Here is a 16289-nt window from a genome sequence, read left to right as displayed (position 1 = left end):
ATTCGGACTCACCACACGTGGCCATTGGCTGCCAAAGTGGGCAGTATAGGGCTGGACTTTGTCAGATAACAACACACCTTTGTGAATGGCGTGGCCAAATGGAGAAGAACCAACCAGAAGCCCCAAGGGGTTTGCCGAGGGTCCAAAGTCTTGGTCTCATGCGTGTACTCACTTTCCTTACTCTGCCCGTGCATCTCCCACACCTGCCGGGGCATCTATACAGGCAGGTGGTTGAAAGGACAGAGCTTGACTTTCAAAATAAAAGGTTAGAGGATAGAGCCAAGAAGCTGTGCTCTCTTGGTTTTCATTCAGATCCTAATTTCAAAAGCTGAGTGTTTTGTACAATTTTATTTCTTCATCAGACATTTATTTTGCAAATGTTTTTTTCCCGAGGAATAAGGATGAGTCCCTCAAGGAAATGAACATTCGAAAGGAAGTGCAGGGCTCTGGTGGGAGGGAGACACTGGGTAGTAGATCCCACGTAGCAGGGGGCACGGGGCAGGGGGAGCATTGAAGGCGGCATCTGACCTACCCTCTTGAATAACAAATGGACATTTACCAAGCCGATTGGGATGGGGTAGGTCATTCCACACTGAAGAGCGGCGGGAAACAAGGCGGGAGAGCCCGGGGCCATTTGAGGGTCTGCCCAGGTGAGCAAGGATGAAAGTTGGGAGGCACGACAGAGCCCAGGTACCCGAGGACTTGGAATGCCAGCCCAGAGCCTGGTTGCGTTGTCACCCGAGGCGGCAGGGGGCCACCGCAGAGGTCTCAAGGCTGGGGTGCAACAGGGTCAGCTTGAATCTTAGAAGCTTCCCCTGGCCTGTACAGAGAATGGCTGGAGGAGGGTCTGCTGCGAAACGATTACAGAGATCCAGGCCTCAGAAATGCACATGCAGGACCCAGTGACCGGTTGGCGTGGGGGTGAGAGAGCGGGAGGCATCAGGGACGTTCCTCGGGGTCTGGCTTGGGGAACCGGATGCTTCCTCTCGTGTGCCAGGTGTGCACATGCATGGGATCATTTCCATGTGTACTGATGTCTTAAGTTTCGCTTTAATGCAGCCACAAAGACTCCGTCCCACCCGCCCGCCGCCGCGCAAGATACAGCGCTCAAGGCCCGTGAGTAGCCGGTGGTTCTGCCCTCCCGCCTAACACTGCCTGAGCCGTTCTCCCCGCCTGACTAAACCTCGGGAGTTTGAATCCAGCTGCCTTGCAACACCAAACCGGGAATTGGGTTTTTCAGCTTCCCTCTCTGCGTGGCATGAACCCGGACTTGCATTTTCTGGGCTTCTCTCTCCTTTGTCCTGAGCCCGTCTGGCACCTTGCCGGTCGGAGCTGTAGGTAGCCGCGAGCCACTGTGTGGTGTGTTTGCCGTGTGCGCATCATTTGAGCCCGTCTCCCAGGCTGAGTCCTATTCTATCTAGCCAATGAGCTTCAAAGTGGAGCTCCAGCCGCCTCTTCCTCACAAAGGAAGCAGAAGTCTGGCAGCAGGGGTCTCGTTCCCGCCAGAGCCGGGTTTGGAAATGCATTTGATGTCCCTTTTGCGAGGGCAGAGGCTACGCCCAGAGAATCTCGAGCGGCCTCGGGTGGGGACCGGCCTCACAGAGAGCCCCACCTTCCCCAGTGAAGTGCCAAGTCAGGGCGGAAAAGCAGGATGACATGCGACAAGCCCCCCAGCACCTGGGAACAGGGTGGGTGAGTCAGAGAGACCCCTCTGAGGTTCTTTAAGACAAATGCTGTGGAAAAATCTGGGGTGCGGGGCCCCGTTTTCCTTGGAAGCTCAGACTTTGCCCCTGCCGAGGCATAACCACTGTAACGGGATCCTTTAAAGTGGGGAAACTTGCCAGGACCGTTGGGTGAGGGCTGTTTACCAGAAGAGGTGCTCTGCCTCATTCAAAGCAGCCACCGCTCCTGCAGCCCAGCGAAAGGGGTCAGGTTCCCAGCCAGCTGTGACCAGAGTCCCCACAAACCCATGTGCCAAACCCCGCCCTCCCCCGACCAAGGCACATGTCCACAGCCATCCTGTGACATGTGGCAGCCAAGGGGTGCAGGTGGCCCTGCCCGACTGTGTCTGTTTTTAATCCACAGCGCACACGCCCAGCACCGCTTGGGTGGCTGCTCTCTGCGTGGATGCTGGAAAATTCTGTGGCGCTGTTTCCCTTCCCTTCCCTCCCGTGTGTGGGAGTTAGAGGGCCGGGGGGGGGGGGGTGGCGGGGTTTAGATACCTTCACCTACGGCAGTCGTGAGTCTGCAGTTCCAGCCACGTGTGACGGATCCCTCTCGAACCCAGTCAAACCACGATTAGCCCAAACCCCATCAGCGCGGCTCCGGAGGGGCCGGCTGGAACGTTCTTGCTCACTGTCCTTGGGAGAAAGGCAGAAACAGCAAAAAGAAGCTGGTGTGTGGAACAGGAAGCCCCTCCTGGGTTCACCGGTGTGTGATTTAGTGGGAGCTGCAGAATGAGGCATCGGCATGGTGGTTTGGAGGGTAGACGGAGCTGAGCTTGGGGACCCAGGCTCTGGGACTTGTGGGCAAGTACTGAAGCTCTGAGCCTTGCCACGCTCTTCCCCTGAAAGCGGCTTCTGTCTCTCTGGCGTGCCCTCATCCACAGACACTTTGACAGTGAACGGAGATGACAGTCCTAGAGCCTGATGCCCGGCCCGCACCAGTGGTTCTTACTTTTAATGGGTCTTTAAACCTTACAGCTTCTAAGGAAGGACTTGGTTTCTTGGTGACTGTTGTTTGCCTACGAGTTTTTATAGTCAGCAAGTCATCCCAGCCAAGCCTCACAGTAATTCTATGAAGTGGGCATCATCTCCACCCATTTTAGAGAAGGGAAAACTGATGCTTAATCCAACCCCCTCAGGTGCAGATAGGGGTCACCAGACTCGAGAACCTGTGGTCTTTCCAGCATACCAAGCTCCTGGGACCCTCTGTCTGCATTTCCCCAGAGTCCATCATAGCATAAAATCCTGGGGCAGTAGGGCGCCTGGATGGCTCGGTCAGTTAAGTGTTTGACTTGAGACTTCGGCTCTGGTCATCACCTCAGGGTTGTGCGATCGAGGCCCACATAGAGTTCCATACTGGGCATGGAGCCCGCTTTACATTGTCTCTCTCCCTCTGCCCTTCCCCCTTCCCTTGCTCCCTCCCTCTCTCTGAAAAAAAATAATCTCTCTCTCTCTCTCTCTTTCTCAAAATAAATAAATAAAAATTTTAAAGGGTGGGGTAGGGCGCCTGGATGGCTCAGTCTGTTAAGCGTCTGACTCTTGATTTCAGCTCAGGTCATGGTCTCAAGGTTATGAGATCGAGCCCTGCATCTGGCTCCACACTCTGTGGGGAATTTGCTGGAGATTCTGTCTCTCCCTCTGCCCCTCCCCCACTCACACACGCATGCCCGCGTGTGCTCGCTCACTCGCTCTCTCTCTCAAATAAAATCTTTAAAAATAATAAATTTTAAAAAGTTGTCTTTTTAAATAATAATAATAAAAAAAATGATTAGCAGCACCAGCTGGGTTCCTTATGGAATCTCTAGGGGTGTGTTGGGGTTTGGCAAGGATATGGAGGTGAAGAGAATTAGCGTTTATTTACTAGGCACTTTTTCTGTGCTTAGGACTGTGCCAGGCACTTGTATAATTATGGTTTTACGTGTCCCTCCAACAGCCCAGAGGAGACAGAGACTGTTTCCCCAGCTTGCAGCCAAAGCCACAGAGATAAGAGGCCAGGCTGGCCTTGGAGCCCAGGCCTGCGTCTCCTTAAGCCCGCCACCCAGAGGATTGCTCTCCGAATCTCCTGTAGAGACCTAGGACCCAAGGCAGGCAGGGGCTCTCTCGCAAAGCGTGGTCTGGGGCAGGACAGGTATTGGAGACTGCTCCCAGGGACTCTGTGCTGTCTCACCCATGTGGGGACCTGTGCAGAGTCGGGGAGACTCCCACCGGCGACTCCGGGCTTGGGAAGGCACACGTGGCCCTGAGAACAGCCCAAGTAGCATTTGCCTCTGCCACTGCATTGTTGCTGGAGGCTGCTAGCCTGGTGCTTGGTGCTGTGCTGGCCCCAGGTTACAGTGTGCTAATGGAGCAGGGGACCTAGTGGAACCAGTTCTCCTGGGCTTGGAAGGCAGAGAGGCCTGCCCTGATTGGAATCACAGGTTGACACATCCTGGCTGTATGACTTGGGGCAAGACATTTAATTTCTCTCTGAGTCTTAGTTTCATCATCTGTAAAATGGGTTTAGCTGCAGCTGCCTGGTGAGGGTCATGAAGTCACATGTGTATAGTGCGTAGCACAGTGCCCGGCAGGAAGTGGGCACATATACCCTACTACTGTCACCCCAGATACCTTGTGCCAAGCAGAGTCACTGTGGAACTAAACTGGGAGTCTTGGAAGGCTTGGGCTTTCTGGGCACAGCAGGACCCTGTGCCCCAGAATCTGCTCACTCTGCGTGCACTCATGTAGGCCTTTCCAGTGGGCACCACTCTTCACTCAAGGTGAACCTGGGAGACGTGGGATATGGAACCCCTCGAGGGCCTTGAAGAGAATGGCCTGACCAGTGCTTATGTCAGGGCCTTCTGGCCCCCAGCCGGGCTTTATCGAGTACTTAGCCACAAACATCTGGGCAGGAGTGGGGCCATTGGCCCAGGGTGGCAGGAACATGGGGGCTAGGCATTCAGCCTTTCTGGAAGGAGCTTTGTAGCCTGGCACCTGTGGCTGGAGTTCAGATGTTACCAGAGGATTTAGATTTTCTTTTTTAAAAGAAGAAAAAGGAAAGAGCAGAAGAAAGCCTTGCCAGTGTCTGGTGGACTAAGGGGAGTGGATGGGGGCATGCAGGGGAGAGGTGGGCTGTGGTCGGCCACATGTGAAGCGCTTTATAAGCTCGGTATTTATTATTTCTTGCTCACCATTAAAATCAAATGTACTCGGTGCTTTTGTATTCAATACACATTTAACCCTGCCGACTTAGATTTCTCAGGTTTTAAATCCAGTGGGGAATTGGCTGGTTTCCCAACTTTCCCCACAAGTCCCCCTTGAACAGAGCTCAAAATCCCTGTTTAGCATTTTCTCCCCTGGCGCTGCTGGGATCCCAGCACCGGCGGGGCCTGTCGCCGTTATGTGTGTTGTGTGCATGCGTGTGGTTTCTTACCCCCTCCCCAGCCTCCCACCCCTCCTCAGCACCCCCAAAAGACGGATGTGATCGCTGAAATATGACAGGCCAGTTGTCGGCACCGTCTTATGATTCGGGCTTCATTAAACCATTTTGTCTGTGTGTGTCGGTGCCTGGTTGTGGCTGTGTGTGTGTGTGTGTGTGATTCGCGCACATACCCTCGACTCCCATGCGTGCCTCTGTGAATGTGTAGTTGTGAGACTGCGTGAATGCCGGCGCCTCGAGGCCTCCGTGCATGTCTCAGGATGGCTGCCTGTGAGTATAATTTTGCGTCTGGCTTTGTCCACACTAGTCAGGTGTGTGTGACTCTGGGTGTGTCTGAGCCGTGCAGGTGACTGTCTCTGGGTCTGTTGTGCCTTCCTGTCTCTCCCCCGCCTCACCGCCTCCCTGCTCCCCTCCCCCACCCCCTTCTCCCTGCTCTGTCTGTTTTATCATCCCTAATGAAGCAGTCTTCTCCATCGATCCTGCTGATTGCCAACCCATTCCTTTTGTTTGTTGGCGCTGAGCCATTCGGCGGCACTCTGACAGCTCAGCTCGTCTAATTAGCTCTGTTGTTCTTTTTCCCCATGTTTCACCACGTTGCAAGTTCAGTTGAAGTTGCCACAAACTTAATCCCCCCATTTCAGCCACAAGTTCACATTCCTCACCCGCCTTTATTGTAGCGAGCAGCGGCCATGTGCAAGGACAGGCTGACAGGCCTTCATGGCTGAGCTTTGCTGAAACCCCCATCCCGGGACCCCCGGGGCAGGGCAGAATGGCTCCGTCACCCCACACCGCACATCCGCCCTCGTGGTGAAAAGCGTAGGGGAGCATTCCCACCCGGTGATCCTGTTCAGCAGCTGCGAGAGGGGGAGGAGTCTGGCTGTGGTCAGGGAGACCGGCTTCAAGTTGGAAGGGCTGGGGGATCTAGCCATCCATTCATTCAGCAGTGGTGACCGGATGTCTGCGTTGTAGCAGGCCCCATTCCGACGACACCGATGAGAACAGCAGCATTCTTGGGCACTTCTTAGATTCCAAGCAACTTCATCTATTTGTTCCTAAAAGTCTCGCCGGGTGACCACCGTAACACCAGGCAGCTCTGAGCAGGATGCTAAGCGAGGGTCAGGTCATCTTAGATCATCTTAGATGGCGTCTTCTAATTCAGAGATGCCCCATCCCCTTCTCCTTTCTGTTATTGATAAGGTCACAGAGAAGCCATGTGTACGCCAGACTCCTTGCTGGCGCTTTCCCTGTGACATCTCGTTGGACCTTCATTCAGAGGAACCCCATGGAAGGAGACCACAGATTTGGTGGAATGCATTTGGCGGTTACCGCATCTCTGATTTGCCAAACAAGGCTGAGATCATACTGGCCACTCCACAGGAAAAACTCTGGTTAGATCAGACATGCGGAGACCCGAGAGCTTGATGAAACTCTGCAAAGACTTGTCTTTCATGCAGTCAACTTCTGTAATCTGTGTTCTCCAGCCATTACGCTGGTCGCCCACAAATTGCTAAGGGGGGCAGGGGGTTCAGGGGAGAGGGCAGGCAGTAAATGCGGCATGTGTGTGCTCTCCTTCCTTGTCTTGTTGGAGAACCTTAACAATTGTGGCATTTAATCTACCTCGGCCCCTCGTCTGCAGAGAGGAAGCAAACCCCTATACTGGGATGTCCAGGCATTTTTATTGGCAACAAAAGTCACAGACAGACTTTCTTGGTTTAGCTCTCTCTAGTCCCTCTCTGGCATTGGAAATGCTCAGAGATGATGGTGCCAAATTTAAAGCCATGTAATGTTGATTGGACCATACGAGGATTTTATCCTTATAAGGGCACCCTCAAATTCTTAGCCTAACTCCCATCACAGGCGATGGTGGGGGAGGAGGTGTCTTTTCCTGTGGGCCCCCATCTTGGCTTTCAGATGCAGCAGATCAGGAAGAAAAAGAAAAAAAAAAAAAAAACCCACCCCATCTTGTTGCTGTAGCCCAGCTGTGGATTAGGAAACTGTGTACTTCACTGTGCAGTACACCCACCGCCGAGCCTCAAGCTGGGTCCCCATGAATGCAGGAGCTCCATGGGGCATGCAGTGTCCAGGCTGAGTCCTGCTCAGGACTGCCCAGAGATGGCCTGGGGAACAGAAAAAGGATTTTTATTGGCACTCTGTAATGCTACCATTTGCTTTATTCCCCCCACCCGACTCAGAAGAAAATACGCATTGTAGGATTCTGTGGTAAAAAAGAATGAAATGAGCACGTGTACCATAGACTTTAAGTCCAAGTGAAACCTTTTTGTTCTACCAGACCAGTTTCAGGGTTCTTGAAGAAGTGGGAACTTTTCATAAATGAGGGCCTCTGTGTTCTGGGTCCTGCATGGACAGCATCTTGTTGAACTCCCACGGCAGCCCTGCAAGCAGTCAGGTGGCGCTGTCCCCTATCTGCAGACGAGGAAACCAAGCTCTTCGGAAAAAGCTTTCCCACTTGAGGGGACCACAGGAGTCTGGGTCGTGTGTCTGCTGCAAATTCAGTGGCAACATTCTCGCAATAAGCAGAGCTTTTGAAGCCTGTACTGTGCAAACGCCTCAGTGTTTATTTGAGGGGCTGGGGGATCTAGATCTGCAGAATGTTCCTGTATGGCTTTTCCAACTCACTCCTTGGGGCCTTTCCCCTGTGCCCGTTCTAGGTACGCCCGCCCCGTCCGCACGTCGTGAAGAGACCGAAGAGCAACATCACAGTGGAAGGCCGGAGAACTTCCATCTCAAGCCCTGAGCAGTGAGTACCCGTTGCTCCCCTCCCCTCTGTCTGCCAGAGCCTGAGCCCAGGGGGCCAGGCCTTCGTGCTGCAGCCATGGCCTCTGAAAGGCTCCCTGGCTGAGCGGGTGTTTCAACAAAGAGGTCAGTTGGGGAGCTGGGCTTGATCTTCCATGTCGGCTTTTGCTAGCAGTTGTCGTGCCTGCAGGAGGCCCCAGAGACCAGGGAGCCGGGCCTCTGGGCTGGGTTTTGAGTGGTGACACCCGAAGTGTACTCAGACAGGCTCAGAAGAAGGTTCCAGGCCTGGGTCAGCAGGGGAGAGGTAGGACCCGATCGAGGGGGCAATCTGTTTAACAAGGGGCCACCACTCTCCCAAGCCTGCGGTGCTGGAGGGCTCTGCAGCTTGGATTCAGGCCCAGAACTGTCCCGGTCCACCGCCCCATCCCCAGCAGTACCTTTGCTCACCTGGGCCGCGGCATTTGTTTCATTAGGGCTTGGCTTTTCTGCCTCCCCTCTGGCCCGGAGGGGCCCGCGCTGGGTGTTCTGCCAGAAACTAGCGCAGGGCCCAGGTCGGAGTCCCGTGCGGGATAGATGCCGGACGGAGGGGGTGAATGACGAGGCAGGTGGACCAGCGATGCCTGGAGATGGAGCTGCCCGAGTGCCGCGAGGCTTGGAGCTGCACACAGCCCCAGGTCCAGAACGCTCTGGCATGCTGCCCTTTTGTTGCCAAGGCCCACGGCCTGGGGCTCTGCCCAGACAACTCTGCAGCTACACACTGGTTTCTTGTGAGGCTTTGAAAAAGTACACGAAATCGTCTCAGTCCGGGGTTTGTTAGGGGAGCCGTACGGTTGCCCCAGGGACCCTGAAGTCCCTTGGGTGAGGAGAGGAATGCTCCTCCTGTCTGCTTTACTTGCAGAAAAGTTGTCAGGGAAAGAAGCTAAGGGAAATGGCAGGCCCTAGCCAGGGAAGGAGCCAAAAGGAAGAAACAACTCTGAAAGGTCACGCCGTGGCCTAACCCGGGTTGCAGTACACTTCAGCTCTTCTAGGGCTCTCCGGCTTCCAGCCTGGCGTTGCCTGAGACTACTGTGTTCTTAGAGAACCAGCCTACCTGGGCCTGCTTACGGCTTGCCCGGACAGCGGTAGGAGACTGTGTGTGTGTGTGTGTGCGTGCGTGCTTGCGTGTGCATGCACATCTTGAAAGGTGCTTGATTATGCAAAATTTGGAAGAGAGGACTCCTGAAATTGGTTGTAGACATAACTGATCCCCTGCACAATAGGACGGTGGGAATCTGCAGGACTAGGTCCCTGGCCACCACTGGCATGGACTGTGATTGCCCCCTTGTGGAGAAAATGCCATATAGCTTCAGAGTGCCTCAGACCCCAAAGATTTCTCCTTAGGGAGGGGTGAAATGAGTTACTTTTCTTGAAAACCATGTCTTTAAAACTGGGCTAAATCTTTAAGATGCTGTGCGGGGAGACAGGGTCACCGGCCTGTGGATACTGAAATGCAAACCCAGAGTGTCCTTGCTTTGCCCAAGAGCACACCAGACCAGCAACGCTCCACGTTTCACTGAAAAGCATTTCCCATGCTGTGTCCGGGTCACCGAGTAGAGGTCGGAATTCCTAATTATGTTTATTTATGTCGTTGCTCTCCCAGCCCCATGACAGGGGACGTGTCTTCAGTACATGCCAGAGAGCCAGTGTCTAGTAATCCTGTCCCCCTGGGTGTCAGCACAACTGGGCCCATATCACTTTCTGTTTCTTTTTGCAGTGTGCCTTGTTTGGATGTCTGTTCAGTAAACGTTTGGGGTTGAAACAAACCAGTGGGAACATGGGAGCTAGTTTAGGGGGTTGGCAAACTGGCAGCGATCGGAAACAAATGAGAACTTCTCCGTGGTCAGGGCTCAGCAGCCCCAGCCCTCCAGGTGATCAAGATGCACGTTTGGGGATATGATTCCGAGAGTTTCTGTTCACAATTTTTAATGGTGGTGGTGGGGGGAGCTGTTCTCCCATAATACCAGTGACATTTCTGGTACAACTGGGGTATTTTCCTACATCTCTTCCCATGCTGCCTCCCCACCCCCACCCTCCAACCCCCCCCCCCCGTTGTGCTCCTCCATTTCCAAATGCCATGTCACAACAGCACTTGGATGTGTTTTTCTCAACTGTCATCAGCTCCAGCTGGCAAGACCAAGTTCTTGAAACACAGGAAGCATCCAGCGGAAAATATTTTAATAAAACAGACTCCTCATAAAATATTGTTCTGCGGGGGAAAGAAACCAGCTCCACCAATCTGTCAGCATTGTGCTGGGAGACATGAGAAGACAAGCCGGCAGGCAGGAGCCAGATCCTAATGGGCCTTTGTTGCGGGTGGTTCCGTGTGGGGCACATGGACTCCGTGCCTGGCCCTTTAATCTGGCCTGGATTTTCTGGACTCACGGATCTTTCTCTCCACTGGGAATATCAAAGTACACGGCAACTTAGAGGGTTTGGCCCGAAGAGAGAGATACAGGATCTTTGAAGTGGCGGGAGGGGATCAGTCGTCCCGACTTCTCGCCCCAACTCTCACTTCCAAACAGCACATTAAATAATTAACTTTGTGGACAGCAAGACGGAGCTGATTAACAATATGACGGTCTCCCTGGCCTCCCACAGCAGCTCAGCGTCTGGAATTCATCAAGGCCCAGTAGCATCGGCTGCCAGTTCTGCGGCCGGGCCCTCCGTTGGATCCAGTTCTTTCCTTCCAGACGATGTCCATCTGTCCATTCACGCATCCGTTCATTCAGCAGAGAGCTTCCAAAACCGACCAGGTGTGAGCGATTTGGGATGTTTAAGACAAGGCCTTTAAAGACAATCCCCTCGCTGACTCTTTTGTGACTTGCGTTTTCCCGAAACGAAATTTCTCGTATGTCAGATGTCCTTTCCTCATCAAAGGTGGGTGTCCTCGCCCCTTTAAAGCCGTCCGATGACAACGGGAAGAACGCTTCCGAAAGATTTCCGGGGAAAACATTCCCTCTGTTTTTCAGCTAACACTGGTTAATTAATATTCAGTGACTATTTCTCCTCAAGAAGTACTAGCTACTTGCATTATTATTCAGGACGGGCTGATGGAAGACCCTGAGGGTTCCCTAGGGTGAGAGCTCAGGCTAGGAGGGGTCAGGCAGCACGGGCTGTGGGTCAGAGGCCATCCAACAGCAAGTGCAGTCGAGCACCTCTTGTGTTCTAGGCCCTCTTCGACTGGTGTTTGTTTCTTCTTGCACCGAAGGGGAACTCAGCAAATAGATGTGCTCAGTGTTCCCGGGTCACCCGGCTAGAAGGTGGCAGGGCGAGGACTCCAGATGCTGCTTGATTCATTTTCTCAGCTACACTCTGCTGCCCGCGTGGGTCCCTTGTCAGTTTGGCTTTGCCTAGAGAGATGGTTCTGGGTCCCGTGTCCTAAGATGACTGGCCCCACACGCCTCTCTTCTTCTCTGGTTCCTCAAAATCAGGAACTGGAGCTGTTCTGTCCTCCTCTTGGCAAAGAAACAGTGTACCCTGGTGCCTGAGTATTTCTACCTGGAGAAGGAAAGACAAGCAACACTGACTGAACGTCCTTGGGACTGCGAAGGGGAGGTGGTGGCTTTCCCATCTAACAGGGAAACTGAGGCTTAATGGGGGACTTTCTAGTAGAACTAGCGCAGGGTCTGCAGGCTAGAAACTGGTAGCATCAGCTGTCTGCTGACACAGTCCTCACCCCTTCCTCTGTACCATCCAGCCTTTTTGTTGAGAACCTAAGTAGGACCATGAGCTACTCTGAGTGATGGGGACAGTGGTGGCTGCAGGGGGCACGATGAGGTCCCCATCTCCCGCCCGTGAACGGTTGTTTCAGCCGCAGTGTGCGTGGCTGTCAAGCCCCAGCTTACGTTCCCCTCACCCTGCCAGGTGTAAGAGAATTTCCCACTGAATGTGATGCTTAGAAGGAGCCAACAGCAAATTCTAGAAGGCCACACCATGCTCAGTACTGCCCAGCCGTCAGGATCACGCCCAGCATGCAGAGGAGACCGAAGGCAGAGAGTCACCTGCTGGTCCCCAGGCGCCCCTCTCTGCCAGGCTGACTGTCATTTGTTCCCCACAGCGGGGGCCGGGAAGTACCCCTCTCAGAGTCGAGGAGGGTACACAGGGACGTGGTCAGCCTCTACCTTGTTTAACCTTAACAGCCCAGAAGGGGGCAGCTCACTGTCTTCTGAGCCTTAATGGCCAAGAGGCTGACAGTCAGGGTAGCTCAGAGACGCACCCAGGGCCGACCACCTGTACAGCCTGAACTCATGACCGCACACCTCTGTCTCCCCTCCGGCGGGTGAGCGCCACAGCACCCTCACGGGGGTCCTGTCTGCAGGCTGGTTATTTGAAGTTTCGTTGTACTGAGAAGGAGTGTTCCAGATTCAGGCGCTGAGGGCCCAGAAGCCATCTCCCGGCTCACCTGGCTGACCGGATTTGTACAAAATCTGCTCTTTTCAAACAATTTCCGTTTGTCTGTAAAAATAACCCGATAACCTTATAATCCAGGAGTTTGGGAAAAGAGACAAGTTCATTCTGAACCTCACTCCTTGTTAGCATTTCTGCAGCTTCCCCTCCGGGGTTTGTCCTGTAGATCATTTGCAGAGCCGCAGTCTCCTTGCTGTACTCCAGCTGCTGGACTCGCCCCATGTCCATGTAACCCCTGCTGCTCACAGCTGTGGCAGGATCCCACTTTGTGTGCGGGCGTGGTCCGCCTCACTACACCCCTCATACTGGTCTGTAGATTGTTCTAGGGGTTCACGAACATGAAACACCAAAATAAATACCCTTGTTCTTAAAGCTTTTCTCATTTGATACCATCTAAGGAATGGAACGATGAACAACTACCATTAGCCAAGAACTGCCGGCTAAGCGCCTTGCGTACACCATTTCATTTAATCCTCCCAAGAAATCTGGGGGAGTAGGTATCGTTAGCTCCATTTTATAAGAGTAGCTGCGACCCTGAGAGGTTGTCACGGCCCTGTACCCCAAGTCCTAGAGGCAGATTTCTGTTCCATGTTGCTAAAGAACTTGCTAAAAGAATTGTACCACATTATACTCCCACCAAAACTCTGGACTCCCTGCGAATCTGGGTGTGGGGGACCCAGAGGAACATGCATTAGAAATCCTTCTGACCAAGGAGAAATCCTACGGATTGCTCTGGCTGGACAGACAGACAGTCTGAGCACCAAACTGCCAGCCCACGCCACGTAAGGATGGCAGAGTCTCGTGATCCAACTTGTACCACGTGACCCCAGCACCCAAAGCCCCAGAAGATTAAAATAAGATCAGAAGAAGCTGCCAGAAGCATTTAGTGAGCGCTCTGCCCAAAGACGAGGTCTCAGAACTCTGCAGCTGTGTCTCTTTGGCCAGTGGCACACAATGGGCTGCTCCCCACCGTCTCAAGACCTGGGCTTGGCACGGCCTCAGTGGTGCTGGCCATGGCTCACACACGGGTAGACCCCCTCTCTCTCCCCGCCAGGCCCAGAGCTGCCCCAGGGGTGTGGTTGGTGGGCCACTAGGCTGGGGGGCTGGTGCATGGGAGGCAGGGGGGACTCTGGCACCCCACAGCGGCCAGCCAGAGACCCTGGGCAAGACTCTCTCCCCTCTTTTTTCCAACACAATGACTGTTCACATCCCAAAGAGCACAATTTGGGAAACTAACCACAGGAGCCGCACTAGCATCCTAAGGTGGCTGAGTACACAGGTCTCCCCTCCTGCAGCGGTCTAATGCTCACCCTGGTGCCTCCCCATGAGCTGGACCCTCCCCTCCCCACGCCCACAGTCCCCCCGCTTCCCCGGATACAGCGCCGACCTTCCACGTTGCAGTATTCCCTTTACGTGACACACAGGCGCGTGTGCACACATGCACCCAGCCCCCCACCCCCGGCCTCCTTCCCCCGCCCACCACCTGGGGGCCTGGGAGCTCCTCCAGGCCAGGGCCCTTTAGCCTGGAGGGGTCCTTTTGACTCTTGGACTCCTGGACCAGAGCCTAGGCCAGACCTCTGCTCCGGGTTGTTTCCTGAATGAATGAACAAGGGAATCACTGAAGGCAGCCTAAAGCTTATAGGCCAGCACCCTGGACATGGGGAAGGGGTGTCAGTTAACCATAAATGTGTAAAGAGCACCTACTACATGCCAGGTGTGATTGGGTTGTGACTCTGAGGCTACCAGCCCCTCTCCCGCCCAGGGCCATTTAAGAGCCAGAAACTGCCATCCGCCCCCGGAGCCAGTCTCCAAGATGCCAGCTGGGCCCTGGGCCCCGGGGGTGGGGACAGCTGTCTAGGTACTACCCACTGGCAGCCTTCCAGGACCTACTCCCTGAATGGCCAGGAGTCCAAACACCAGAGCAGAAGGTCTCAGACCCAATTAGCAATGTGAGAGGCCCCTGACCCAACTCAGGCCCCCAATTCCCTCTCCAACAGTGGGTTCCAGGCCCTGGAGACAAAGCCATGCCAGGAGCCAGACGTGGGTCTGAGCCCAGACGGAAAAGCAGGAACTGCCACGGAGTCCCCAGGGATGGGCAGCAGCAGGAAAACACGGGTTTCCCTCATCCGCAGCCACTTTGGCCTGCCAGCCAAAGGGAAGGATCTCTCCAAGGAGCAGTCGCGACAGGAGTTAGTGCCCCTCCCGCAAACCTTGCTGGTTTCAGCCTCCTCCAAAAGCTTTGCCACCTCACCTGAGCCCCTCCCGCTTCCCGGCATCACGGTGCCATGTCTCATGCCTGTTTCAGGCTGGCCCTTCACACGTCACCTTGGTTAACCTCCCACACCCCAAAAGTCTTCACGGTGCAGGTGTGTTAGCCTGTTCAGCCATGAAGGAAGCAAGGCTCTAACCCAGGTGGAATGACCTACCTTGGATCCAGAATGTGCACCCACGCCCGCGTCCACCGCTCTCTCACCAGACACCCTGCCCTCCACCACAGCTCCCACGGTCCCCGCGAAAGACTCGGGCTCATGGCAGGCAAAGGCCATCTTCGGGGAGAGGGGCAGTTGTTTCTCACAATCTATACAACTTCTTTTCCAGATAGGAAAAGTGTGGAAGGTGGCCCCGTCCCCCCAAGGTGTCGCCATCCCCATCTTCCCTCTACTAAGGAGTCTGAAGGGTGAGACAGTAGAGTGAAGCCCTTGTCCTGCGTTCGGGCCTCTCCACCCATGAGTGTGTTCGCCCAGTGGCCTGGGAAGGACTTCTCAGGATGTCTGGGGGCAGGGGTGTGGACGTGTGAAATTGACACTGGTGATTTTTTGAAAGAAGGAATGAATGAATGAGTGTATGATAAGTACAGTGAGTACAGTGAGGTTGATAAGTAGTCAAACAGATAGACTCATGCAGATCAGAGAGGCAAAGGGCATAACCAGCCCGAGAGAGAGAGAGAGAGAGAGAGATGGGGCCAAGCCAGCAAGGCCCCCTGCTGCCTCCACAGCCCCCACATCACCCCCTAACCCCTCATGTTGTCTCTGTCCTCATGCGGGTTCAAGACCCTCCACCCCCTGGTCCCTGCCAACCCTGCCAGTCCCTTTTCTCGAAACCCCCACCCTGACCTCAAGCCCCTTGTGCCCACTCCTCCCAGGGACACCTGCAGCCTCCTCCGTACTCATGACTGAAAGCGCACCTCCCGCATCGCCTCCCAAGGGAGCCTCCTCCGAGAGCCCCTGAGCCAAGTATACCCCCACCGCTGCCCTCCGGCAGAGCCAGTCCCCAGTGGTGTGAGAAAAACCTGATCTCACAGCCACCTGTCCCCACAAGGCCAGTTCACCTGACAGGCAGAACTGGTGATCGTGACTCATTACAGCAGTGATTCTGTCTTATTGTTTCACAGTAGAGACTCACATACAGCGACGTGGAAAGACCCAGTGTCCAGCAGGTTCTCTATCTGTCTCCTTTTCCTCCCTGGGAATGGTCCTAGCCGTTAGCCCAGGTCACACAGAGCATAGTGCCAGCGCCGTTCCAGAGCTTCCCCGCTGTGGGTCTCACACCAAGCTCGTTTCCCCCAAAGACCACCCTGACTTGCTTCAGAGTCTTGTTCTATTGTTTTCACCTGTGCACATGCTCAAGCGTGGTCTGGGGTCCCGGCCTCATGTTACGGTGATGGGGAGATGGCATGACCAGATCCCCGGACGGGTTTTCTCCGGTAGTTCTGATGTGCTGTGATAGGCCAGGCTGGGGACCACCGACCTTGACCAGGAAGGTTTTTGAAGGCAGGAACCACCTTCTATTCATCCTTGAATGCCTAGGGAAAAACCTTCACAGGATGAAAATGCCCAGAATCTATTTGTTGGCAGGTGAACGTGGTATATTGGTAGTAATTGAGTATGTACTATGTGCGGGGCATGAGGCAAAGCCCTTTATGAATAATTCCATTCAACTTTGTGAAACCC

The 16289-nt window shown here is 54.3% G+C and overlaps 1 protein-coding gene across 1 annotated transcript in view; it reads left to right on the top strand.

Moving 5' to 3' along the window:
* The window catches only part of DENND1A (DENN domain containing 1A), a 494905-nt gene that overhangs the window by 466512 nt on the left and 12104 nt on the right, over window positions 1-16289 (top strand). The window contains exon 20 of the mRNA XM_080819425.1: window positions 7809-7897. Coding sequence (XP_080675551.1) covers window positions 7809-7897 — 89 coding nt within the window. The remainder of the gene's footprint in view (window positions 1-7808; window positions 7898-16289) is intronic.

The sequence above is a fragment of the Martes martes genome (genome assembly GCF_963455335.1).
Source record: "Martes martes genome assembly, chromosome: 12".
NCBI lineage: Eukaryota > Metazoa > Chordata > Mammalia > Carnivora > Mustelidae > Martes > Martes martes.
Note: the sequence above shows the minus strand (reverse complement) of the source record. Positions and strands in the feature narration are given on the sequence as shown.